Source organism: Antechinus flavipes, chromosome 1 (assembly GCF_016432865.1).
Source record: "Antechinus flavipes isolate AdamAnt ecotype Samford, QLD, Australia chromosome 1, AdamAnt_v2, whole genome shotgun sequence".
Lineage (NCBI taxonomy): Eukaryota > Metazoa > Chordata > Mammalia > Dasyuromorphia > Dasyuridae > Antechinus > Antechinus flavipes.
Genome location: NC_067398.1, coordinates 110655910 through 110683417, shown reverse-complemented (window position 1 = coordinate 110683417; position 27508 = coordinate 110655910). Strand labels below are relative to the sequence as shown.

Sequence of the window (27508 nt, the reverse complement as noted above, 5' to 3'; positions counted from 1 at the left end):
AGCCCAATAATAATATGTGAGACCCATAAAAATTGTTTTTAAAAAAACCTTTGCTGATTCTACCTGGGAGTTTCTTTACCTTTCTAAAATTTTGTATTCCTTGTATATTTTGTACTCCTTGTATAGTGTAGATGTTTAATAAATGTTTCCTGAATTAAATTTGTTCACCTCACCTTCTGATTACTCTGTCATCCCTTAAGACAGCCAATGGTGTGGTAGAGTACTAGACTTGGAATCAATAATCAACTGTGTCACTTTGGAGGATTCATTTAACTCCTCTGGATCTCGACATTCTCCTCTATAAAGAGAGGGGTTTTGACTAGATGATCCCTATGATCATGATGCACAGTAGATAGTGCCTCAGGGATAGAGTCAGGAAGATCTGGATTAAAATCTGGACTGAGGCATTTATCTACTATGTGACCCTCCCTCAGTTTCTTCAAATGTAAAATTACAGACCATAATGGCACCCACTTCCCAAAGTTATCATAAGGATCTATTGAGAAAATATTTGTAAAGTGCTAGCACTGTGTCTAGTCACATAGTAGAATATAATGAATGCTGATTTTTTTTTCTTTTTTCTTTCGTTACTTCCTTACTTTCTTCTTTTTTCTTTTTCTCCTTTCTTCCTCCCTCTCTTAGTTTTAACACTACAATATAAAGATTGCTATGAGATCCCTGGGTAATTAAGACCCTCACAGTGGCACTAAATCATATTTTAACATCATAAAATTTGAACTTCTTGAAAATCACTCTGTGTACCATAAAGTTGTGAAATAACTAAATTCTGTTCAAGTACAATTTTATCTAGGATTGAATCTAGACTAGTGATAAGATCTCTGATCTTCGTATCTCCTCCAGTGCACAGTGCTCTTCAAATGCCTAAGGGCTCTTTTTCCATTAATGTTTATTAACTAGAATTAAACTCTAAATCCCTGAACACCTCAATTCTTAAAACTGAGACCTGAGAATGTGAAAAGAGCCCTCTGAAAAGTTCTGTTTTCTTCTACTTAAAAAAAAAAAAAAAACCTTTGAATCAAAGGTAAATTTCACTGAAGCCTCACAGATTGCTTAAAGTTGAGTTTCAGGCATGAGGAAGTGGTATGTCTGGACTTTGTGGGGCAAGAACTGAGGTCAAAGTCAGAATCGTTCTTGACTACATGTACTCTCCCAGTTCAGTCTACAGAAAATTGTTGGTTATTCTTGATATGCTATGGGTTCCTGTTTGGTAAACCAAAGTGGTCTAAAATGCAGTTGTGGTCATGAAACCATTCCTTTTGGCAACATGGGCTCAGCCTAAGTCACCTACTTACCAGGAAGAGGGAAGCTCTGTTGAAACTGAGGCAAACCAGAGCCCAGACTTTGGGTTGGGCTGCAGACACGTAACCAAATTAAGCAGTGTTGGCAGGATGCTTGAAATTTTGTAACTCGTGGTAGACATTTGTATGTGGAAAGTACTTCAGTAATACAATAACAGTAACATATTTATAAAACTTTATAAGGCTTATATTTTTCCTATAAGAACTATGTGGAGATAGGTAGTTTAAAAATTATTTATCTTACTCATTTTAGAAAAGAAATGGAACTCAAGAGGTTAAATGATTGGTCCATAGTTACTACATAGCTTAGTATAAGAGTCAAACTTAGGGTGCCTTTCCATCAAACAATACTACTGAAACTTGAGAAGTATAGAGGATTTCACCTGAGAGTAATTTGGTAGAAAGAAGTATCAATTTGATCTATGTGAAGTCTATGGTTCAAAGGGAAAGATAAACTGGAAAACACAATTCTCTGCCTCAGACTTAGGAATTCCTGGGTCCAACAGAAAACAAGTTCCCACAATAACATTCATTCTTTCTCACTGACCAAAGCTTTAGGAAGTGTATTGATAAGGCAATGGATTCCCCAATTAGAGAGTGAGCAGAGACTTTTTGTCTTTCTGTGGATCGTCCTCCTTCTTAATAATAGTGCCTGGCAAATGCTAATACATTTGTCATTCATTTGTTGTTCATTGTCGATCAATCATCCTTGACTGACTGATAAGAATGTTGAGGGGTCTCTGAAACATGCTGTAGGAGGATCTATTGGAAAAAAAAAAAAGAAAGAAATGGTCATATGGAACACTTAGGGGAAACCTGCTAGATATTTTCAAAACAGATGCAAGAGAAATCTAACTCGTCCTGCCTTATCCCAGAATTGATGAGTGGAAATTGTACTGAGGTCTATTTTTGCTAAATAAAAAAGGAAAAAAACTCCTTAGAAAATCAGGCAAAAATGGAATGGATTGCCTTGGTAAATAATGGGTTTTCTTTAGTAAACGACCTTAAGTAAAGACTAGATGGGATTGGTTGTAGGATATGTTATAGAGCAAAGCTTCCTAAACTATGGGTCATAACCCCACATGCGTAACTGAATGTGGGGATCATGGAATTATGATTTATTATCAATAAATGTTTGATATACATACCTATTTTATATACTTAGGGCTATGTAAAAACATTCTCTGGGCAAAAGGCAAAAAAAGGGTTATTTAAATATTCTCCAGGCTTTCCTTTTCACTCTGAAATTCTCTATGGATAGAGCACAGATATGGAGTCAATAAGATCTGAATTCTAACCTGGATTCAGATAGTTATTAGCTGTGTCATCCCAGGCTAGTAACTTGGTCCATATGTTTCAGTTTCCTTTTCTGTAAAATATAGATAATAATAGTATCTACCTTCCAGAATTATGATGATCAAATGAGACAATAGTAAAGCTCTTTGTAAATTTTAAGTGCTATATAAGTATTATTGTTGCTATTTTTTATTATTATAACTGTGTCAGCTTTTGCTTACATTTTGCATTCTGTTTTCTAATTTGCTAAAAGTTCACTCTCCAAGAGTACTAATGATTTTCTCATAATCAAATCCAATTTACTTTTCTCCATCCTCATTTGCTTGAAGCATTTTACATGAGGTTGCTCCTGCTTTCTAGACACTTTCTCATCTATGCAATCTGCATCATTGTGCTTTAGGGGTTCCCCTCCTATTTCTCTTACCAAGCCTTTCCCTTTCTGTCTGTTTTCCATTCTTTTCCTTTCCTCCTGATGTGACTATATCCCAATGATCTGTCTTTGACACTTTATTCATTCTATACTATCTCTTGTAGTCACTTTCATTATTTACCACTAAGTAAACACTTCTGTATTCCAGATAGAATTTACAGCTATTTAACAATGTAGGGACTCAAAGGTCACCTTATAATAGACAGATTAAGATACCAAAGATATAAACTATAAAACCTGATATTCTCTTTCTTGCGATATTCTCAGACCATTCTTCCTGTCTACTAACTGCATGAAAAGATAAAACAATTCCCCTTTCAGTCTCAGTCTGTACATCTATTTTTAAAAAGGAGGGGAAGAATAATACTTTCAAATTACTATTTAATGGAGTTGTTAGGAATGTATTTTGTGAACCTTACCAAATGAACAAATGAATGAAAGAAAATGTATTTATTAAACATTTCTTATGTGTTAAGTTCTGGGGATACAAATTCTTTTTTTTTTTTTTTTTTTTGGAGCAGTTGGGGCAGAGTACTAATTACTAAATTCCATTAAGGTCAAACCATAAATCTTTCAGAGCATCTAGGTGGTGCAGTATGGATAGAGTGTTGGGCCTGAAATCTGGAAGAGTTCAAATCTGACCTCAGACACTTCCTAGCTATGTGACCCAGAATAAATCATTTTACTCTCTTTGTCTCAGTTTCCTTCTTTGTAAAATGAGCTCGAAAAGGAAATAGAAAATTACTCTAGTACCTTTGCCCAAAAAAATACCCTAAATGGGGTCATAAAGAGTCAGAAATGACTAAAAAAAATGACTACAATATGAACCTTCCTCTGACCACATCAGCAAGACGTAATTCCCCTCTCCTCTAAAACTCTTCTTCATTTGATATCTGTAAATATTCATGCCATTTGCCTTATTTCCCTACTAGGTCATAAGCTTCTTGAGGGCAGAGGTAAGATATAATCCTCCTTCCTTTGCCCCCACAGAGTTACAGAGTTATGAACTTTTCTTGGTTTGATTTGGGAAAGAAGTGGCAACTTATCAGGTATAAGATAGAGGACCTTAAAAGGAAGATTACATTTCCAACTCCTTTTCTTGTGTATATGTTTTGGCCATAGTGTCACAGCAACGGCTGCCAGTATTGGAGCTGCGGGAGTGCCCCAAGCGGGCTTAGTCACCATGGTCATCGTACTGAGTGCTGTTGGCCTGCCAGCTGAAGACGTCACCCTCATCATTGCTGTTGACTGGCTTTTGTGAGTTGTACTTTTCTGACTTGAAAACAACTATAACAACCTCATTGTCCTTAACAGAGTGGGTGGACAAGTTCTTTCAAGATGGGCCAAGGAGCCATGTGCTGCTATCTAGATTTCTTTCCAATGAGGCCATCTGATAAGGTGCTTAAAAATTAACTCATCATAATAAAGATGAGTGCTGATTTTAAAATACCAATAAAGAGAATCACCATCATCTCATCTGATTAGGCCCAAGGTTAGATATTGGGCAGGGAACAAAAAGACAGATAGATAGTAGTGAGATTAATGACTATCCATTGCCAAGGTATCTCCTACCTAGTCCCAGACCTCAACAATCTATTGATCATAACATTTTAAAGCTTGAAAGATCATAGGATTTATTACACAAAAGGGGACTTAGAGAACATTTCGTCCAGCTCCTTTGGTTTATTGGTGAGAAAACTGAGGCATAGAAAATGCAAGTCACTTACCAAGAAGTCACACAGGTGGCTGTAACAGTGCAGGGATCCAAACTCAGATTTTATGGTTACAAATGCAATGTTCTATCTGCTTCATGACAGATTCTAGTCCAATTCCTTAATTTTATGGAAAAGAAAACTGAGTCCTGAAAAAGGGAAAGGCCTTTCACATGATCACATATGGCAAGAGGACTCAAATCCAGGGTTTCTGCCTCCAAATCTAACTCTCTTTCCTTGACTTCAGCCTCTTCTACAAACACATCTTCCCAAGAGTCCCCAAGACACTGAATAATTCAGGAGGAAGCTGACTCTCTTATGGGGATGCTACAGTACAAAGCTTCATACCAGTCCAGTTTCTATGTCTTTGGGGACTTCAGAGATTGATTTGGAATTAGCCAGGTCACCACAGAGAAGGGAGGTACTTTGCAGTATTCTATAAGAAATATGAGCTGCTGCAGGGTGGCACCATAATGCATGAAGCACCAGGTCTGGAGTCAGAAAGACTCCTCTTTCTCCAGCTTTATACTTATTAGCTGTGTCACCCTGGGCAAATACTTAATCCTGATTGCCTCAGTTTCCTCATCTGTAAAATGAGCTGGAGGTAGTTTTCTTTCCCAAGAAAACCCCTAATGAGGTCACAAAGAGTTGACCATGACTGAGAAATAACTGAACAACAATATAAAGACTATAGAATCAGAACTCCAAAACTAGAAGAGCCATTAATTTTTATGTGTTGTCTTCTCTCATCAGAATGTAATCTCTCTGAGGCTAAGGACTGTTTTTCTTTCTATTTGCTACTTGTATTCTTGATACTTAGCATAATATCTGACACACATCAAGGTTTAATAAATGCTTTTTGACAAGACTTGACATTAATTGCAGGTTGATTGTATTACAGAAAAGAAAACTTGAACCTAGTGAATTTTGAACCAAGTAAATGACTAGCCCAAAGCAACATGAATAGTAAAGGTCAGAAGCAGGATTTTAATCCACATCTTCTAATTCCAGAACCAAGTCAATCTCTCTCTTGCTTGTCCCACTCATTACCATGGCATTCACTTCTGAGCTCACTGAAAACAGAAAGCAGCCAATTGATCCAAAAGAGGATCAATCAGTCATCGACTATGTCCCATGTTGGCACAAGCTAATTTAATCTCTCTGCATTTTTCACCAGAATGAGGCTTTGTCCAACTCTTGGCAGTAAAGGTCACTCTTTTCTGAAGCTCAAAATTTGTCTTTCTCAGAGGATTATACTTCAGTTGAACTGGGTGTGTTTAATTTAGAGGGGAAAAAAATCTAGAAAGGGTGTAAAAGCTGTCTTCAAGGTTTTAAAGGACTAGTATGTCTCTCTCATCCTCTACCCCTCTTCTCAGAGAGCAGAGCTAGGAATGAGGAGTAGAAGTGGCAAAAAGGTGAATATAGGCTTGATGTCAGGCAATATATCCTAATAGAATCATACAAAAATAGAATGCAATGGGTTCCCCTTCACTGTAGGTTTTCCTCTCATCAGGACAACAATCATGTTGTCCATGAGTCTTGTTCAGGTACAAATAGACCCAGATCTTCTTTTCTGATCTTCTTTCCTACTGTACACTCTGATTCTGTTAAAGTCCTACTACCTCCTGTTTCTTCTAAGAAATAAATGCCAAATCTTATCTATTCTGCTTTGACAGAATTACTCACATCCATCCCTTGTCTCCACTCACATGTAATTCAGCCTTTGTCATCTCTTCCTGGACTGTGCCCATAGGTACCTAATTAGTCTCCCTTTGTCAAGTCTCTCTGTACTCTAAACTACTCTCACACAGCTGCCAAACTGATATTCTTACTGTATAGTTCTGACCTTGTCACTTTTCTACTTGAAAAGCTCCAGTGTCTCTCTTTTGCCTTTCCAATTAACTTTTATTTGGCTTTGAAAGCTCTTCACCATCCAGTTCTGGCCGACCTTTCCAAGCTTATTATGTATTCTCCAACCAAAATGGTCTATTTGCTATTCCTTGTGCATGATTTTTCATCTTCTATGTTTGTGCCTTTGTACAAACTGTGCTCCATTCCTGGAATACACAACTTCCTTACCTGCACTCCTTAAAATTTCTTTCAAAGTTCAATCCAGGAGATACTTCTAACAAGAAGCCTTTCATCATTCTAATTTCCAGTACTTTCCCTCTTTTACCTCCCCTAAAAAAATTTCTTTTATTTATTTTTACTGTATTTTGTAATTATTTAATTTGTATGGTTGTTATCCCTAGTAGAATGTAATTCCTTGAGGTCTTAGATATTTGTATTTATATCTTCAAGCCTTAGCATATAGCAGGCTCATAATATATGTTTATTGATCAGTGGATCAAGTTCCAACCTATATATGCCTGCTTTGGTATTGGCCACTATAATGGGTAATTAATAATCCAAACAAATAATCCAAGCATAGATGAATTATCAGCAAGGCATCCAACAGAATAGGTCAATGTACTTCCCCAGTTAGTGAAAAAAAATATATATATATATAGAATAAATTAGATTTTTATATCCTTCTCCAAAATTAAGTCCAAAAAGTCTGCTTTATTATGATAAAAATAATTATTTTGATAAAAATAATAATAATCTAATTTCTAACGGAAGAAAACTTTAGGGATTTTCTAAGTTGGGAGGGGGGAAAATAAGTTTTGGCCCAGTTGAGATGGAAATGAGAGTTCTATTTAACATGAAAAAATATTGATTATATTCATCTGCATGAAACATAATCTATGATCTACCATAAAAAGCAAAAAATAAAGGAGAATACATGTGGTAGCACAAGATTGAGTCAGTATTCAAAGATAAAATCTGATTGGTCCTTCAGATTGCATTTTATACATGATCTTCATTTTATTTTAACACTCTGGACAGTAGAAAGAACATTGGAGTTAGCATTTGGGATGCCTGGATTCAAGTGTGGGAAAGTTGGTAATGGCCTACTAAATGTTTTTATTTCATTTTTTGAATGGGTGGGGATTAGGGAGCAGAGTCAAAACAAGGTGTTTGCATAGCTCAAGCAAGGTTTGGGAACTGTCTTTTTGCTACCGCTATTAGATATGAGCACAGGCAGGTAATTTATCTCTGGGAGCCTTGATTTTCTCATCTATAGAATACTGACTATATGAGCACAGGCAGGTAATTTATCTCTGGGAGCCTTGATTTTTCTCATCTATAGAATACTGACTATATAAAAATAAATATCATAAAGTATAGTTTCTAACAAAATTTTATGTATTAAAAGGTATCCTTCTTGCATATTGTAGAATAGGCATTTACCTATCTTTAGTCACAGTTTTGTTGAAAAGCCATGGCTTCAGTGTGTTTCAGTAATTAAATCTACTGATCTAATTCCAAACTTCCATATGTACCATTATACTTCAGTTCCAAGAGAGACAGGAGGTAGGGAGGGAGGGAAGGAAGAAGGGAAGGAAGGAAGAAAGGGAGAAAAGGAGGGAGAGACAAAGAAAGGAAGAGAGAGAGAGAAAGAAAGAGAGGGACAGAGGTGCAAACAAGGTAGGGGCAACTAGGTGGCACAGAGGATAGTGTTCTGAGCCTGGAGTCAGAAAGACTCATCTTCCTGAATTCAAATCTGGCCTCAGACACTTACTAGCCTCTGTGACTTTAGCAAGTCACTTAATCCTGATTACCTCAGTTTCCTCATCTGTATAATGAGCTAGAGCAAGAAATGGCTGACCACTCCAGTATCTTTACCAAGGAAACCCCAAATGGGGTCATGAAGAGCAATATATAATTGAAATGACTGAACAATAGGTATAGTATGGATATGAGTAAAGAAATATGAAACAGGGAGACCAATTTAAAAGTTATAGCAATAGTCCAGGAGAGTGATGATGAGGGTCCAAATGAAAATTGTGGCTATATGAGTGAAGAGAAGGGCACATATGAGAGAAATATGGAAATCAAATAGACAAGATTTGGCATTTGATTAGATATGTGGAATTAGGATAAGTAGGAGTTAAAGTTGACAGAGATCACAAATGATTATTTGAAAGTATCATAGTACTAGAGGGTTAGAGCTAGAAGTGTCTTTAGAGGCCATTAAGATTTATCCCCTCATCTTATAGATGAGGAATCTGAGGCACAGGGAGGCTTATTAAAGATCATGCAGATCTAGTAAATGGTGGACAGCAAGTCCATCACTCTATCCAGTATGCCATAGAAGTGGTGCTATAAACAAAAATATAAACGTTTGGAAGGTTATATTTAGAGAAAAATGAGTTATGTTTTAGAACATGTTGGTGTTTGAGATTCTTATGGCACATTAAACTCAAAAAATCTGATATTTGATGATATGAAACTAAAATCTCAGGAGAAAGACTAGAGTTGTATATACATTTGGGAGGCAACCTAAAGATGAAATTTAAACCCCTGGAGCTAATGAAGTTCCCCAGTGAGGATATATAGAGAGAAGTGGGGGCCCCATAGATTGTCTTGGGATATACCTAGAGTTAGGGGCACCAGGAAGTGATCAGAAAGGGGGAGAACCTAGACAGCAGTATTATGAAATCTAGAGAGGAAAGAGTAGCTAGGAGGTAATGAGCAGTTTCAAATGCTTCAGAGAAATCAAGAACAATGAAGATAGAGAAAAGGTCATTAGATTTGACTATTAAGAGATTATTAGTAACTTTGGAGAAAATAGTTTCAATTGAACAGTAAGAGATTGCCCCAAAGTGAATTGGTTTGCTTCAGGAGATATTATGCTCCTTCTTTAATGGTCTTTATACAAAGTTTAGATAACTTCTTATCAAGTACTTTGTAAAAGGAATTCATTTTCAGGTATGAATTGAATAAAATGGCCATTGAGATCTGTTCCATTTCTGAAATGCTCTGATTTGCTATCCTGATTAGAAACCAAATAGCTTCTATTTCATATCCTTCAAACTGAGATTAAAACAAAATTCAAATTCTGTCTAACCCAAGGACTCTCTCTTCTAGGGACCGGTTCAGGACCATGGTGAATGTCCTTGGTGATGCATATGGAACAGGAATTGTAGAGAAGCTTTCTAAAAAAGAACTGGAGCAAATGGATGTCACATCTGAAGTCAACATTGTGAACCCCTTTGCCTTGGAATCCACAATACTTGATAATGAAGATGCAGAGACCAAGAAATCTTATGTCAATGGAGGCTTTGCCATAGACAAATCTGACACTATCTCATTTACTCAAACATCACAGTTCTAGAGCCCCTTTCATACCCAGGGCTGGGAACATTTCAGGACATCACCACAAGAGGGATCTCTCAGCAAATTAAAACATAATTAAGAGGGGAGGGAAGCAATTAGCCAACCTGAGTGCTTTTGATTTGATAACAAGACTTCCAGATTATTTTCTATATTGGATGTTCAACTCTTGCTCAGAAAGCAGAAGAAGGAGAGGGAGAGAAAGGGGTAAAAGGAATGATTAAGAGAGAAGTTGAATTATCTGCATTTTTTTAAAAAAATTATCACTAATGGAATTTGAAAGTATGTAAACCAGTGACTGTTGGAATCACAATCATAAAATGAAGCAAAGATTGTTCAATTTTCTCGGGCATAGTTCAATTCTTCGCTTTTTTTTTTTTTTACTCTTCTGCCATTCTGAGCCCAGGACTTCATTTGAACTCTATTTTGATATGTGTTTCCTTTTGCTTAACACATTCTTTTTTTTTTTTTCCTTTTTTGGCAGATTATACTGTATCCAAATGGTCCACTGGATAATGTGCCAAACTATCCATTTTGCACTTTTGTCTGAAGCAAAATACTTTGGAAAGAAAACAGACTGTCACAGTACTGCAATAAACACTTTAAGATGGGGGAGAGGGTAGTGGTGGTCTTGTTTTGTGTTTTAAAAGTACTGTATTGGAAATCTAGGAACAATTAATACCACCACCACCACCACCACCACCATGTTCATTATCTATTATATACAATTTTTTTCATAGAGTTGCCAGAGGACAGAATTGAACTGTCAATGTGAAATCAATATTTTCCTTGTTCTTCAAAAGCAACAACAAAGCCACTGTTAATAAGCTTGGGTAGCTTGTGAGAACTTCTTCATCAGGGGCACAGAAGAAAAAAGTGAGTCTGGCTCTTACAGTACCATCTTATGTACCAGCCCCAGGACAGATGGAGGGAATAAAGCCAATGCTTTAGGACTTCCAGAACTTAGCTGCTAGAGAGAAAAATCCCCTCATCTCTGCTCTGTAGAAGATAATAAGACAGTATACCACCAAGCCACTCACAGACTAGATAAATTCCACCATCTTTGTCTTTTTGCTTCCATCCAGGCCTGAATGAAAGGGTTTCAAACTGCATCAGCCAAGCTGTATTTTATTAAATGTCCTGGACTGAACAAATCTCAAGGACCAAAAAAGGACTTGTGCCTATGATGGACTTCCACAGAGAAGGAGCTCCATAGTGTTCAACGTTTGTATGCAATACCCCAAGGGAGTCTCTTCCATTCTTTGATCCTCATTATTCTCCCATGGGGAGCTGTCCAGCTCTAGTGGTCATCATTCTTCTGAAGCATAAGGAAGCTCATGCTTTGACTGTTCTCCATTTGTAAATAATGCTTAGCATAAACTGCACTTACACTGTTGTCCAAGATAATCAAGTTTCTGCAGTATTAGTCCATTTCAACCTACACTTTTGTATTTAAGAAAATCAGGAAATGTGCCAAAGAAACAATGACAAGAAAAATAAATGTGGGTATAGACTGACTGCACCTTAAATTAAGTTTGTAAGATTAAAAAAATGCTGTATGTAATCCCAGCCCCAGAAAATCTCCAGTGTGATGCTCTGTGAATTTTAGAATCTCAGTATCGGTGTTGTTTATATGAAATAAAACTCTCTCTCTAAACAAAGAAAAGTTGACCTTAGAATGACTCCCCCTATCTTGACCATGAACTCACTGATTAGTAACACTAAAGTTTCCAGGGTTGTTTATTAACTGGGGATCTTCTTTGTTTTGGAATCAGTTTGCTATCTGCTGCCTAACTGCACTGTGCTACTGTTAAGTCATAAAGGAGAATAAGGTTGCCATTTCAATCTAAAAAAATTATTTCCTTCAACCTTTCCCCCCACCTCTTCCTTCCTTCTCGAGTATAGATAAATATAAAGGTAAATCATTTCTGTTTTATATAGTATCATAATCTAAATCCAGAAGGGACCTTAGAGTTCACTTAGTCTAATAGCCTCATTTTATAAAAGAGGAAACAGTCCTAGAGATAGTAAAAGATTTGCCCAAAATCACAAGTAGGAAGTATCCAAGTTGGAGTCAGAACTCGGGCCTCTTACTCCAAAGCTAGTATTCTTTCCAAACCATTCTATCCTATTCTTTCTATGTACCACCACTGTCTTTACTCACCTACCATATAATCTCATGCAATCAAAAAAGATGTTGACAAATTGTAGATTAAAAATCCTGATAACTACCATGTTGCACTTAGCCATGCGTTACCATATGCATAGCACCCAAAAATGCATAGCAGTATAAAATACATAGCACTCTCTCTCCCAAAGCTTTTAAATTTATCTCTTTTGATGCTCACGATAGTCTTATAAAATAAGTAATACAGAGATTATCATCCATATGTTACAGATAGTCTGCTCAAAGGGAGTATGTGTCTATGAGAGCAGAGGTAGGAAATGGATGAGCTGGGATTTGAATCCAGGTCTTCTGACTCCTAAGTCAAGCTCTCTTCCCACTACATGCTACAAATAGAACACAAGTTTACATTCTCTGGAAGCTGAGTGCACAGAGTGCCAAGAATCTGAAAAGAACTCTCTTCTAACGATCTATATTTTGGAATCAAAGAATCTAAGTTTGAATGCCAACTCTAGTATTTATCAGCTCTATGGGATCTTTGGAAAAATTACTTCATCTCTCTGAATCACAATGTGCTCCTCAAGTTGGTCATTTCTAAGGTCTCTTTTAGCTTGCAATCCTATGGTTCTTTGCACAAGCTTACTTCCAAACAATCATGAGATCTCCATTCAAGAGTGTTGATGGAGCACCACATTCCAATTCCAACTCTTTCACAACCTACATGACTTTGGGCAAGTCACGACGTTCTCTAAGCCTCAGTTTCCCCATCTAAGGGACTGGATTAGATGACCTCTAAGACATCTTTCAACTCAATTTATGATCCTATGATCTTTTCTCCTTGCTATACTTTGCAGTTGCAGGAAGAAAAGAAAAGCTTGAGAAAATTGGTCATATAATTCTCATTTTTATCTAATGGCAATCACAGGGCCAAAATCTAGTGCTATTCTGACAGTGCTTAATCAGATTTTACAGTCTTAATCATAGGAAAAGATGAGATTACAGGAAGAGCTTTTATGATGTCACAATAATACTGGTTTTAACTATTCTTATTTAAGTTATGAAACAAGGCAAATAGGATCAGAGAATTTTAGATTTGGAACAGGACTTAGAACTCACTTCCTTCTTGTTATAGATGAAGGAATTGAGGTCCAGAGAGGGGAAACTACTTTGTCACATTACTATTAAATGAGAGGATTCAAATCCAGATTCCCAGACTTTAGTTCCAAATGTTTGTTCTATGATATCACAGCTTCTGTCTCCTGACTCTGTACAATCCCACAACCCATTGTACAATAACTATCCCATGACGTGTGCCTAAATCTTAACCTGCTATAGTGTCTCAGAATCGTGCATAGTTGTTCATTGCTTCTGGTGAATTAACTAGACCTTGAACTGCTGTTTCATGGATTCCCATCTTGGCCCTCCTGTTATGACAGTTCAGAATTGGTGGGCTGCTGAACTTTCACTCAAAATGCATTCCCATTGAGGGCCATTGCCCTATTGTGGCACAAAATCACTGGTGACCATTCCACAGCACCACAATTGTCAATAACAAAGCAGAAATATCATTCGGTAGAATCTTCTTCATAGGTCTAGAGTTAGAATGGACCTCAGAGGCCAGTGAACCCCACTTTCTCCTTTCAGAAATGAACAGACTGAAACTTAAGGAGATGGTTCAACCACTTACCTAAGGTTTCACTAATTATGCCAGAAGTAGAATTTGAAATTGCCTGAATTGCAGTTCATATCACTACATTGATCTTTGACTAAAGTAAATCTAAAACTTGGGAAGAACTAATAAAGGATGGCATTGTAATGAATCAGATGGGTGAGTTTTAAAATGACATAGATAAATATAAATATAGCATAGTGAACACTGGCCATTGGATCAAAAGAGAGTTTTAAAAATTTGTTAAGTATTTTACACTTCCTGTTTCCCTCAATCTTTACAATTCCCCCTATGATATTGGTAATTGCTAAATATCCTTATTAGAGGCCATTCACTATAGTGGGAAGAATGGTAGATCTAGATATAAAAAATCTGGGTTCAAAATCACACCTCCATCACTATGCATGTGACTTTGAGCAGCTTTCCAAGTCCATGAACCTATAATGAAAACATTTCAGTTCACAAAGTACTGTAACTATTCCAAGACTACAAGACCAGCTTATAAATGGCAGAGGAGAAACTAGAACTCAGCTCTTCCAATTCCCCTCCTAACACTCTTTCTACTGGACTCTACTTAGTTGAGCTTTGTGTTAAAATACAAACTCATGGGAAGCTTCAATATTTCAATGAATTTGTGATCTTAATGTTATGGGCATTCTTTCCAATGATGCATGAACATGTTAATTTCTCATTGTGGAGTCTGTTCTCTTAGGTTTGCAGAGCAAGATTGGATCTGTATTTTTAGAAACATACAGTACTGTACACATATGTGTATATGTGTATGTATACATGTTTGCATATACAAATATATATCCATATATACATATACTGTATTTTGTCAATGTGTGTGTATTTGTATGTGTAACTAGGTGGAAAGATATATGTATACTTGTGTGTGTAAATGTAAGGATAGATACATGGAAAGATTTGTAGGTATACATGTATGTTTGTATATATAGATAGAACGATAAGTATATGTACTTGTATGTATGCATGTAAAGAGAGATACAGGGAAACATTTGTATGTGTACATAAAGATAGCCGAAAAGATGTATATCTACTTATGTAAATGTATATATAGATAGAGGAAAGATGCATGTGTACTTGTATGTATGTATGTGTAAGTAGATGGAAAGATAGCTCCTCCTTCAGCCACTTCTATGTAATTCTGTGTTAGTAGAATTGACCTGTAACCTTCATACATCTACCATGTGCCTTTTGATTGCCCATTGGATAACCAATGAAAACATCTATATTTGTCTTTAAAATCAAATGCATTTCTTCTAAATGAGTTTGGGGTATTTTGGAATCAGAGGACCCAGATTTGAATTCCCTGTAGGTCCCTATCTAGAGATAGTTTCTCTCTCTGAAAAATGAGGCCCTCCCCAATGTCTGAATCCTATGATCTTATGAATAAGCACTGAATCAAGCAATTATGAAATCTTGAAACAAATGTATTGATTTTTGCATCTTGTCTCCTACTTTTCTTTGAAGCTACAATGGGAAGGAGAATATTCTAATGATAAGGCAGGGAGAACCTGAAGCACAGAAATAAAAATAAAGCTTAATGGCTCTATCTCTACAGAAAACATTTGGCTGCAAATTCTCCCCTTTGAAGTCATAAGGCATACCAGTGGCATTGTTATTAGATTATTTAAGGCTGAAATCCCTTCATATGGTTGGTATAAACAAGTCCTCTGAATCAATCCTTATCTAAGAGGAACTTGGGGACCAGCTTTTCCTGTTTTTTTGGCCTCCCTCTAAATGCTCTCCTCCTTGTCCATATCTTTCCTCAAACACAACTTCCAAAATTTAAGATAGTACTCCACTTGTCCAAGGGAGAATATATACTTCAATATGGCTACAGTGATATTTCTGTAAGAAAATGAAGTGCATTTATTTGAATAAAACTCTTGTTTCTGTGACATTTGGACAAGATGGTTCAAGTTGAAAGTAATTTTTTTGAGAATTGAACATGTAATTTGGAAAAGTACAGAATTTAATCATTTATGTTTTCTCTGAAGAAAGTGTGGGAAGCTGAAATATCTTTATTCATAATCTTTCTACAGTTGGCAATGCCTAAGTACTATGGTAATAGGAAAATTATGACATGAACACAGCTCCAGATTTATGTATTTTAAAGCCTTTTACTGATTTCTAGCCATGAAGACATATCAGATAGCTATATGTATAAACTGAGAGGGTAGTTGGCTTAGAAGATAAAATACCAACCCTAGAAACCAGAAGATTTGAATTCAAACCTTACTTCTGACACGTAGTTGTGTGATCACAAGCAAGTTATTTAAATTCTGTAAAGCAACTCTCAGATTTATCTACAATAGGTTGCTTCTAATCTGTGGATGGGGCCCAGTTTTCATGTTTATGAAATCACAGATCCTATATACTTACATATATACACATATGCATAAGTATATATGTGTATATACTTTGCCTAATGTTGCCCCAAGTAATATGATTTCACAATTTTGTGGCTGTGTTGATAGCATCAATACATTATAAGCAGTCACAAAATCTCTCTGTGGTATCATTTGGGCAATTATTAGAAGAATAAATCTGATGATTGGCTAAACTTCAAGCTAATGCTTGAACTCTACCAGTGTATACCGGACAGAGGACATAAGTTTGCATCCTAGATGTACTAACAATTATGTGACATTGGGCAAGTCATTACATTTCATTTGGGATTCAGTTTCTCCATCTATTAAGTGAAGCAGCTAAATATCCTCCTCTAAGGTCACCGACTCTAAATCTTGTGAGTGCATGAATAGTTTTTAAATCTATAAAACAAATATCAAACTTTTCGATTGTGTGACCTTGTACACATGACCTCCACAGTGTAGATCCCAATTTCTTCCTATATAAAAATAATAGAACTCAGCAGGAAAATCTCTAAGGTCCATCCTAGCACCATTCTGTGGTGCTCTGATTTGATTCTATATCTTGTGCCTCATTTGATAAATAAAATTTTTGACAAATAAAATGCTTCTAGGGGAGGAAAGCATGTCATAGTAGATGGAGTTAAGAAGTTAGTCAAACTTAAGAAGACCTAGAGAGAGCTTGGTAAATGTTTAATAATAGCCTCTCTAAGTAATAACTAAGTAGCATCATAGAGTACCAAGAATAAACTCAGAAGAACCTGAGTTCAAATCTCAACTCAGAATGATCCAGGGCAGATTGCTTAAACCTGATTGCCTTCCAAAAAAAAAATTAAAAATAGCCTCTCTGAAACACATGACATACATTTAAGTTTAATCCTTACTAATGTTTTCTCTGTCACTTTCTTAGGTTTAGGCAATCAACAAAAAAAATAAATCAAGTCCCAATTCATAGCATTTGCGGATTTTTGAGATAAAAATGCTCATAATGAAATTTTAACTGGCTCACACAGGCCAGTATAAACTGGCTCCAGCACATTCTTGTGGAGACCTAAGGTCAAATCTCATCTCTTGCATATTTTGTGATAAAGAACAAGCTATTTAAATTTTTCTCTCATCCTATAAATTGTTGACAAGTTCTAGTCTTTATCTGTAGAAAAAGTTTCAACATCAGAAATTCCCTTAACAATGCAATCACAGTGGAGAGAGGCATCTCCATCCAGAAAGATTATGGGGACTGAATGTGGATCACAACTTAGTATTTATATCTTTTGTTTTATTTTTTTATTTCTTTTTTTCCTTTTTGATTTAATTTTTCTTCTGCAGCATGATAAATGTGGAAATATGTTTACAAGAACTGCACATGTTTAACCTGTATTGGATTACTTGTCTAGAGGAGGAGCAGGGAGAGAGGGAGAAAATTTTGAACACAAGGTTTTGCAAGAGTGAATGTTGAAAACTATCTTTGCATGTATTTTGAAAATTTAAAGCTTTTATTAAAAATTTTTAAGATTCATGATGGAAAATGCTATTGTTATGCCACAGTTCTCTTTAACTGTCCTGACTCAGTTTCCCTGTCTCAGTTTCCTTAACTGTTCTGTCTCAATCTCTTATAAATTAGCAAGATAAAAGAGTAGATCTCCTGACTCTTTTACAATATCCCTTAAAATATTCCAAGATAACCCACGATATCTTTACTTTGTCTCTGGATTTTTTAGGGTTTTATGGCTTCCCCTCCCTGATAAAAACTTTCCCTCCCTTTCTCTTCTTTGTCTACAAAAAGGTACTTAAAGGTTAGAGATTCTCCATTCATTGCTGGAGTATGGCGGCTGGCAGTTGTATGCTGGACTCCTCCAATATGGATTCCTTGGTCCCAGTATACTTATCTCTGTCTGACTGGATAATCTGAGACGAGAGTCCTGTCCAGTCAATCTTACTCTCCCATTAATAAAATATTAAAACTCTCTAATCTCTCTCCTGCCTCAGTTTCTCCGGCATTACACTATGCATATGCAGAAAAAGAACTATGGAGTCCAAATAAATATCGAAACATACTTTTTAAAAAATGCAATCACATTGCAAGGGATAATGCTGTGTAAAAATTATCCTGGCATGGATTCTGTCAATACAAAGTTATTATTAAATAAAATTAAATTTAAAAAAATAAAAAGATTAACCTTTTAAAAAAATAAAATAAAAAAAACAAAAAAATAAAAAATGCAATCACAGTTTTAGACACCAAAAGCAAAACAAAACAAAAGAAAAAAACCATAGCCAGAAACTATCCCTTTCCTTGCTTTATATATATGCCCAAGGCAATGAACAATATTCTCCTCAAATTTCAGGCAAAATTCCTGTCATATAAGCACTTTGAAGCTAAATGTAGCAGTGGACAGATTATCAGTCCTAGAATCAGAAGGCCCTGAATTCAAATCTGACCTCATAGACAATATTTTCTGTGTAACCCTGAGCAAGCCACTTAACCCCAATTCCCTCACCAGGAAAAAAAAATTGATTAAGCCCAAACAATGTTGAGACCAGAGGTTGAATCTATTATCTCAACCTAAGGAAATTACCAACTATACTTATAACTTTCTTGCATATTGACACAGATTAATGTTAAGATGTGTGTTAATCAAAATGACTGTGATGGAATTCCTAAATAGTATAATAAAAGTCGTGATCATTCAATTTAAGGACATATCTTCATATCTTCACTTGCTTGTAGATCACTGATAAATGTATTGTTATGCCACAGTTTTCTTTAACTGTCCTGACTCAGTTTCCCTGTCTCAGTTACCTTAACTGTTCTGTCTCTGACCCAGTAAAACTAAGGATTATTCGCTCTCGGGTTATAAATTAGCAAGATAAAGAGTAGATCTCCTGATTCTTTTAGGGATTTACAATATTCCTTTGGAATATTCCAGGATCAACCCATGATATCTTTACTTCTTTGTCTCTGGAATTTTTAGGTTTTATGGCTTCCCCTTCCTGATAAAAAAACCTTCCCTCCCTTTCTCTTCTTTGTCTCCAAAAAGGTATTTAAGAAGTTGGGGTTCTTCCATTCATTGCTGGAGAATGGCAGCTGGCAGCTGTATGCTGGACGCTGGATTCTTTGGGTCCTCCAGCCCTGGGACCAATATGGATTCCTTGGTCCCAGTATACTTATCTCTGTCTGACTGGATAATCTGAGACATGAGTCCTGTCCAGTCAATCTTACTCTCCCATTAATAAAATATTAAAACCTCTCTAATCTCTCTCCTGCCTCAGTTTCTCCGGCATTACAGTATAATTCTGTAGAATTGTGAAGTTTATAAAGTGCTTTCCCCAAAACAAACCTGTGAAGCAGCTAATAAAAGAAGTATCACTTACAATTTACAGATGATAAAACTGAGGCTCAATATGTAGAGAGACTCAGCCATGATCATGCAATTAAGTAATGAAATCACAATTTGAACCCAGGACTAATGATTCCTAACCTAACATACTTCATACTAAGAGTGATTTAGGAGATAGCTAAATTATTTTTTTTTCATACCCAATTATTATTAAGCTGTTTATTTTAATCCTAAATTACCTCTCAGTTTGTTGACACTTCAGAGAATTATTGTTTCTAATAAAAAAGACTTTCAAATCATCTGATCCATTCCCATTTTCTATGATAAGAAAAATGTTAATGTCTCAAGGAACCTCTGATGATAAGCAAGAGGTATAGAAAGATTCTTAAACATATCAAAAACTTATTTCAACCTAATTTACTGGCCAAAAGCTTTCTGTAATTTCAGTCATTGGAGGGACCAAGAAGGTATCCATTTTGCTGATAGAACCTGGATGTGTAACTTTTAGGAAAACTTAACTTTACTATTAAAGCTTAGTATTACTGATGCAGTTTCATCGCAGAAAAAACACAGTTTTTAAAAAAATTTCTATTGAAATGGACCATATTTGAAATTCAAGCTGCAATTATTCTCCACGAAATTTCTAGTTTACACAAGGTTGAATCTACTTGTACCTAAAATAATGTTGAGATTAAACCTATCAAGAAGTGTTTATAGGTATCTTCTACATCCTCTTTCCCTGAGCAGGACATTCAAGCAAAGGCAAAGCAGTTATTCATTAGACTAGAATCATATGACCTTTCCAAAGAGAAGTTTCCAGGCATAAAAAGAACTTTCCTTCTCCATGGTTTATGGGTCTAAGAAAAGTATCTTTTCAAAAGCTTTATTACAAGGTTGATTGAAACAAATGGAAAGGTCTAATGACTAATGGTGAGTATCCAAGCCTATAAAAGTACATTAGAATCATCATTTCTCTAAATCAGCAATCTCCAAAAATGTTTTTTTTCAAAGCTCTCAGTCATTTTTCGCCCTTGTTAGGTATGCTAGAAGAACAGGAGGGAGGCAAAGAATTTCCCAATGGCATCAATAAAACTGTTTTTGTGGGTACCTGAGTCAGATTAGAGATTATCATTTCCCTGAGGGGTCAATGTTAAATTTAAAACAAAGGCTCTTAACCTAGGGTTCAGGAAGTTCTTTTTTTAATTTTATAACAATTTAAATGTAATTTATTTCCTTTGCAATCCTGTAGACTTCATTTTATGCATTTAAAAATGTTAATCTGAGAAGAGATCCTTAGGTGTCACCAGACTGCCAGAGAAATCTATGTCTTACAAAAAAGGTTTAGAACCCTAAATTTAGAAGGAAGGTGGTTGGAGAAAAAGGAGAATAAGAGAATGTTGAGCATAGATATAATTGTGGTGGAGACACACACTGGTTGTTAAGAGAATGGTATATAACTCATATTCCCACTGACTGATTAGTTGATCACACAGAACTGGAGGTCATACAAAGGTCTCCACTTTTGAGACCACTGCTCTGAAAATGGTCTCACAGAGTGCCAATGATGGGCCACTTTTTAAAAAAGTTACTTTGGTCCACAACCATTCAAATTTCATTTATATTTAAGGCTCTTTAGGGCTTTCTCCCCAAAATGAGCCAATTTTACCATTGCAAAAGCAAGAAAGGTCAGGAAAAAAGTTCATCTGAGGTCTGCCAAAAATAGCTTCCCTTCAATAAATCCCCAGAAAAATATTGAGATGGGCTCTTAAGAGCTGATATGTCTACCAGACTTCAGAAAAGTTCATATCCTTAGCCAGGTCTAGAGTATTCATTCCTAAGGAGAACCTATTAAAATATATTTGTTTTTAACCACAATTGCAAAAAAAAAAAAAAAAAAAAGCCAAAGATGAAGTATTCTATCTATCCTCTTGCAAAGATGATAAACTCAAAATGCTAAATAAGCCACACATTTTTGGTGTAGTTTGCTTGACTATGCATATTTATTCCTAGATTTGTTGTTCAGTTAAGGGGGAAGAATGGGAAGGAAAAAAAAATGTTTGTATTCAAAACAGAAATAAATTTGAAATATAAACACATATTTGTAATTCTAATTTGATCTAGGGAGTTTCAAATTAAAAAGACAAAGAGAAGAAAGAAGACTATATATGGTGGACAGCAAGATACCAGAAAACAATAGATACAACATAGAAAGAATAATATTGTAGAGAAGAACAGTAATTAAAAAGTGATGATATCTGAGAGTCAACAATAAAATCCATAGCCTAAGATGTCTATCTACAAATACACAAATTATGGGTAATGAACAAGAGAGTCAACAATAAAATCCATAGCCTAAGATGTCTATCTACAAATACACAAATTATGGGTAATGAACAAAGAGAACTAGATCTGCTAAGAGTCCAAGGAAGTAGATTCAAACTCTTAGCTTTGGTGGGATAGGGAACTCATTAGAATATCTAAGATTATACTTTATTCAAAAGACATGTACTATAGATATATAAATAAAATTACAGAATTTGTGAGGGCAAGAAATGGATAGAGCAATGGTTTTGAAATCAAAAGGACCTGAATTCAAATCTGTCTTCAGATATTTAACACTTAGCTGTGTGACCCTGGGCCGGTCACCTAAACCTAATTGCCTTGAAAGAAAGAAGGGAAGGAAGTTAGAGTATCTGTATATGGATAAATGACAAAAGAAACAGAAGTGATTAGTCCAATGATTCCTAACCAAGTAAACATCATAAATATAGAACAGAGTCAAAATCTAATGGTATTGGGAGTGGGTGGTGTTAGCTACCTGACATAGATCATAGAATTGCATTAGAACTACCCCCTCATTTTATTATAGATGAAGAACTGAGGTTTCAGGGAGGTTAAATGATTGCTAAGGTCACATAGTGACAGAGCCAGAATTTAAATTCAGGTTCTTGCTTATATCAGCACACAGACTAAAATCTTTTTTTTTTTTTTTTTTTTAACAATCTTATCTTCCAAAAAGTTAAGAGCAACTTCTTCTGGTCCTGATTTTGACTAAGAAGAAGAATCATACTATGATACTAATAATACCAGTAATACCATTGCTAAGTCTCTCTTCATAGATGATTAGGGAAAAAGGAAAAGAATCAATATGTTCTAAAATATCTTAGCAGCTCTCTTTGTAGTGGCAAAAAAAAATGGAAATCTCAGGGATAACCATCAATTGGGGAATGGCTGAACAAGTTGTATATAATTATGATAGAATACTACTATGCTATGAAATGAGCTCAATGATCTTAGAAAAACAATAAACTTGCATGAAATAATGAATGAAATGAGTAGAACTAAGAAAACATTGTATATGGTAATATTTTTATTAGAACTTTTAAGCAAATAAGTCATTTTGATTATTATAAATATCCAAATTAACTGCAAAGGATATGTGATGGAAGATGCTATCTGCAACTAAATAAAGAGCTTTTAGATGTATAGAATGACTTTACATAAAAACATATTTGTCTTATCGTAGCCATTTCAGGGGGAAGAGGAAGATTTTAAAAATGAGATTTCCATTATAACTATCATATAATTAAAAGAATAGCAAGTTTTACATAATAGATTCACAGTTTCACTGCAATCATTTTTTTATGATACTTTTATCAAAATACTTGTTTTATTCCATAAGTTTAAAATTAAATTAAAAAAATAAAGGCAACTAGAAATATGAAAAAGGTAAAAAAGAGAGGAAATGAAAGCAATGCATTAGGGGCACCCAGTTTTCCTATTTGTTGTATTAAAATTTGATGACATTTAAGAGTAGAGATTTCCCTTTTAATTTTGTCAAATATTTATTAAATTGTTTTAACAGAAATAAAAGATTAAATTGCTTTGAAATATCAAAAAATTCATAGAATCCCAGGGTTAAAATAGACTGCAAGTTGTCTAATACTTTTTTGCTATTTACTATTTCATAAAAATAAATTTGAATAGAGATTCTAATATTTTCTTTTCCTCCATTGTTTTAGTTTATTCAACCTCTGGAGTAAACACAGTCCACATTGAAGTATGCTGCATTCATGTATCAATGAATTCCAACCTCCTAGACTGACACAGCACAAATGACCAACATGAGGAACAATGTCTAAGTTTGGTTTTGCTCATCAGGACTCTGTGCCTCTTTTTCAATAGATACTTCCTCTTTCTTTGGCTTTCCCAGGCATTATTTTTTCTTTGTTTTCAGGGAGTCAGAGTCCAATGCTGAACTGTTGTGCTACCGAGAGCCACCTGACAGTGGCTGCTGGAGATCCAACGCAGAACTGCAGAATGGATCTCCTCTTGTGAAAGGATAATACAAGGAGACTGAGAGGCAGTTGCTGTTTTCTGAGCAGAGAGGCCGTTGCATTGTCTGACTTCTCTTCTCTTCCGTCTGCCTCCAATTTATCTCATTCCCAGTCCTCAACACCTGTGTTAGCAAAGGCTGCCCTGCAACTCCTTCAGATGCTATGATCCACAGCTATGGAGGCTCTCAGAGAATTGACCTGTCCCAAAAAGATGACAAATGTTGATGTGGGAAAACTGGGACACTAATACATTGTTGGTGGAATTGTGAACGAATCCAACCATTCTGAAGAGTAGTTTGGAACTATGCTCAAAAAGTTATCAAACTGTGTCAAACTTTGACCCAGCAATGTTACTACTGTGCTTATATCCCAAAGAGATCTTAAAGGAGGGAAAGGGATCCACGTGTGCAAAAATATTTGTGGCAGCCCTCTTTGGAGTGGCTAGAAAATGGAAATTGAATGGATGCCCATCAGTTGGAGAATGGTTGAGTAAACTGTGGTATATGAATGTTATGGAATATTATTGTTCTGTAAGAAATGACCAGCAGGATGATTTCATAGAGGCCTGGAGAGACTTACATGAACTGATGTTGAGTGAAATGAGCAGAACCAGGACATCATTATACATGGCAACAAGTAAACTACTCAATGATCAATTCTGATGGATGTGCCTTTCCAACAATGAGATCATCCAAATCAATTCCAATTGTTCAGTAATGAAGAGAACCATCTACACCCAGCAAAAGAACTATGGGAAATGAGTATGGACCACAACATGGCATTTCCACTCCTTCTGTTATTGTCCGTTTATATTTTTGTTTTCCTTCCCAGGTTATTTTTACCTTATTTCTAAATCAGATTTTCCTTGTGCAGCAAAATAACTCTATAATCATGTATACATAGATTGTATTTAACATATACTTTAACAGATTTAACATGTATTTGAACTGCCTGACATCTAGGGAAGGAGGTAGGGGGAAGGAGGGGAAAAGTTGGAACAGGAGGTTTTGCAAGGGTCAATGTTGAAAAATTACCCATGTAATGTTTTGTTTTTTTGTTTTGTTTTGTTTTGGTTTTTGGTTTTTTTTTTAATTTTATTTTATTTAATAACTTTGTATTGACAGAATCCATGCCAGGATAATTTTTATACAACATTATCCCTTGCAATCGCTTATGTTTCGTTTTTTCCCCTCCTTCCCTTCACCCTCCCTCCCCCCAAGATGGCAAGCAGTCCTATATATGTTAAATATGTTGCAGTATATCCTAGATACAATACATATTTGCAGAACCGAACAGTTCTCCCGCTGCACAGGGAGAATTGGATTCAGAAGGTAAAAATAACTCGGGAAGAAAATCAAAAATCAAATAGTTCACATTCATTTCCCAGTATTCCTTCTTTGGGTGTAGCTGTTTCTGTCCATCATTTATCCATTGAAACTCAGTTAAGTCTCTGTCATAGAAATCCACTTCCATCAGAATACATCCTCATACAATATCGTTGTCGAAGTGTATAATGATCTCCTGGTTCTGCTCATCTCACTTAGCATCAGTCCATGTAGGTCTCTCCAAGCCTCTCTGTATTCATCCTGTTGGTCATTTCTTACAGAACAATAATATTTCATAACATTCATATACCACAACTTACCCAGCCATTCTCCAATTGATGGGCATCCATTCATTTTCCAGTTTCTAGCCACTACAAACAGGGCTGCCACAAACATTTTGGCACATACAGGTCCCTTTCCCTTTTTTAGTATCTCTTTGGGGTATAAGCCCAATAGAAACACTGCTGGATCAAAGGGTATGCAGAGTTTGATAACTTTTTGGGCATAATTCCAGATTGCTCTCCAGAATGGCTGGATTCGTTCACAACTCCACCAACAATGTATCAGTGTCCCCGTTTTCCCGCATCCCCTCCAACATTCATCATTATTTTTTCCTGTCATCTTAGCCAATCTGACAAGTGTGTAGTGATATCTCAGAGTTGTCTTAATTTGCATTTCTCTGATCAATAGTGATTTGGAACACTCTTTCATGTGAGTGGTAATAGTTTCAATTTCTTCATCTGAAAATTGTCTGTTCATATCCTTTGACCATTTATCAATTGGAGAATGGCTTGATTTCTTATAAATTTGAGTCAGTTCTCTATATATTTTGCCATGTAATGTTTTGTAAATAAAAAGCTATTAAAAAAAATAGTAATTGCCTTGTCCCTTAACACTGAACTGCTGCTATCTACTCTTGCCAAACATTTTATTTTGCTCTCCCCGTGAAGAGACTACTCCATCTTCTGTCTTCATGGCAGCCATATCCATTATCTGTTCGTGCCATCCATTTCTCTGTAATACTAGTCTTGCCTTGCCATTATACACTCTGTTTGCTCTCTTCCACAAGTACAACCTCTTTAGAGATAGAGCACACATCCTTCTAGTTTATCTGAAATGTTTCTGCTTTTTTCACTCAGATCTCACAGCCCTGGCATCTAATGAAAAATGGGGTCTTACATTAACTGACGCTAAGTGAGCATTAAGAGAACATTGTACATAGTAACAAAATTATGTGATGCACGTCTTTTCAACAATGCAGTGATTCAAGGCAGTTCCAATGGACTTGGGATGGAAAACACCATCCAAATCTAGAGAGAGAACTATGGAGCCTGAATGTGGATCAAAGCATAGAATTTTCACTTTCTTGATGTGTTTTTTTTTTCTTTTCTCATGATTTTTCTCTTTTGATCTGATTATTCTTGCACAGCACGATGAATATGAAATGTGTTAGAAGAATTGCAAAGAGGTGTTTAACCTCTATCAGATTGCTTGCTCTCTTGAGGAGTATGGGAGAGGGAGCAAAATTTGGAATACAAAGTCTTGCAAAGATGAATGTTGAAGACTTTTTGCATGTATTTGGGAAAATAAATTATTAAAAGAAAAAAAATGAAAAAGCTGTCTCATGGGACGGCCATTAAGTGTTCTCAACATGTCTGATTCCATTAAAAGTTCCCAGATCCATTACAATTTAAATTAAAGTGATTTGGTTGCATACATCATTCACGGGTCTCATCCTCAGGCCTCAATCAATGTGGTCTCCACCCAAACAACACTTAGGGCTGATAAGAGCAATCTTATCCAAATGATAAGAACTCCTAAGGTTATATTTTTAAGGACTATTCCTATTACCTGCCATCTCTCTCTCTTTTAAAATTTTCAGGGATAACTGTGTACATACAAACCAGTTTCTTAAACTGTGGGTCTCTTAACTGAATGTAGGAGTCACAAAGTTATGATTATTAGTGATTGATTTGTTTACTTTTTTAATACCTACATATCCAGGATCACATAAAAATTTTTCAGACAAAAAGGGATTGGGAATGGGAAAAGTTTGAGAACCCCTAGTCTGTAGAACTCTAAATTCTGGGATTTTCTACAGTCTACCTCCCACCATACCATTTTACCTTTATTGCATCCTGTAGACTTCATGTTCTCAAATATTTTTTCTGTTATGTCCCAATACTCTCATTGATCAGTTCTTGCTGTATTTTGCCTTGATCAGAAGTCCCTTAGGCACTTCTAGACCCTAATTGTACCTACACATTACAACCCTGACACTTACCCTAATTGTACCTACACATTACAACCCTGACACTTACCTGTCTGTTTCCAACAACCA

At 35.7% G+C, this 27508-nt stretch overlaps 1 protein-coding gene across 2 annotated transcripts in view; it reads left to right on the top strand.

Moving 5' to 3' along the window:
- The window catches only part of SLC1A1 (solute carrier family 1 member 1), a 100050-nt gene extending 88407 nt beyond the window's left edge, over positions 1 to 11643 (top strand). For both annotated transcript variants that reach the window (XM_051987866.1, XM_051987874.1), the window contains 2 exons: positions 4168 to 4302; positions 9732 to 11643. In XM_051987866.1, coding sequence (XP_051843826.1) covers positions 4168 to 4302; positions 9732 to 9978 — 382 coding nt within the window. In that variant the 3' untranslated portion in view covers positions 9979 to 11643. The remainder of the gene's footprint in view (positions 1 to 4167; positions 4303 to 9731) is intronic.
- The last annotated feature ends 15865 nt before the right edge of the window (positions 11644 to 27508 follow it).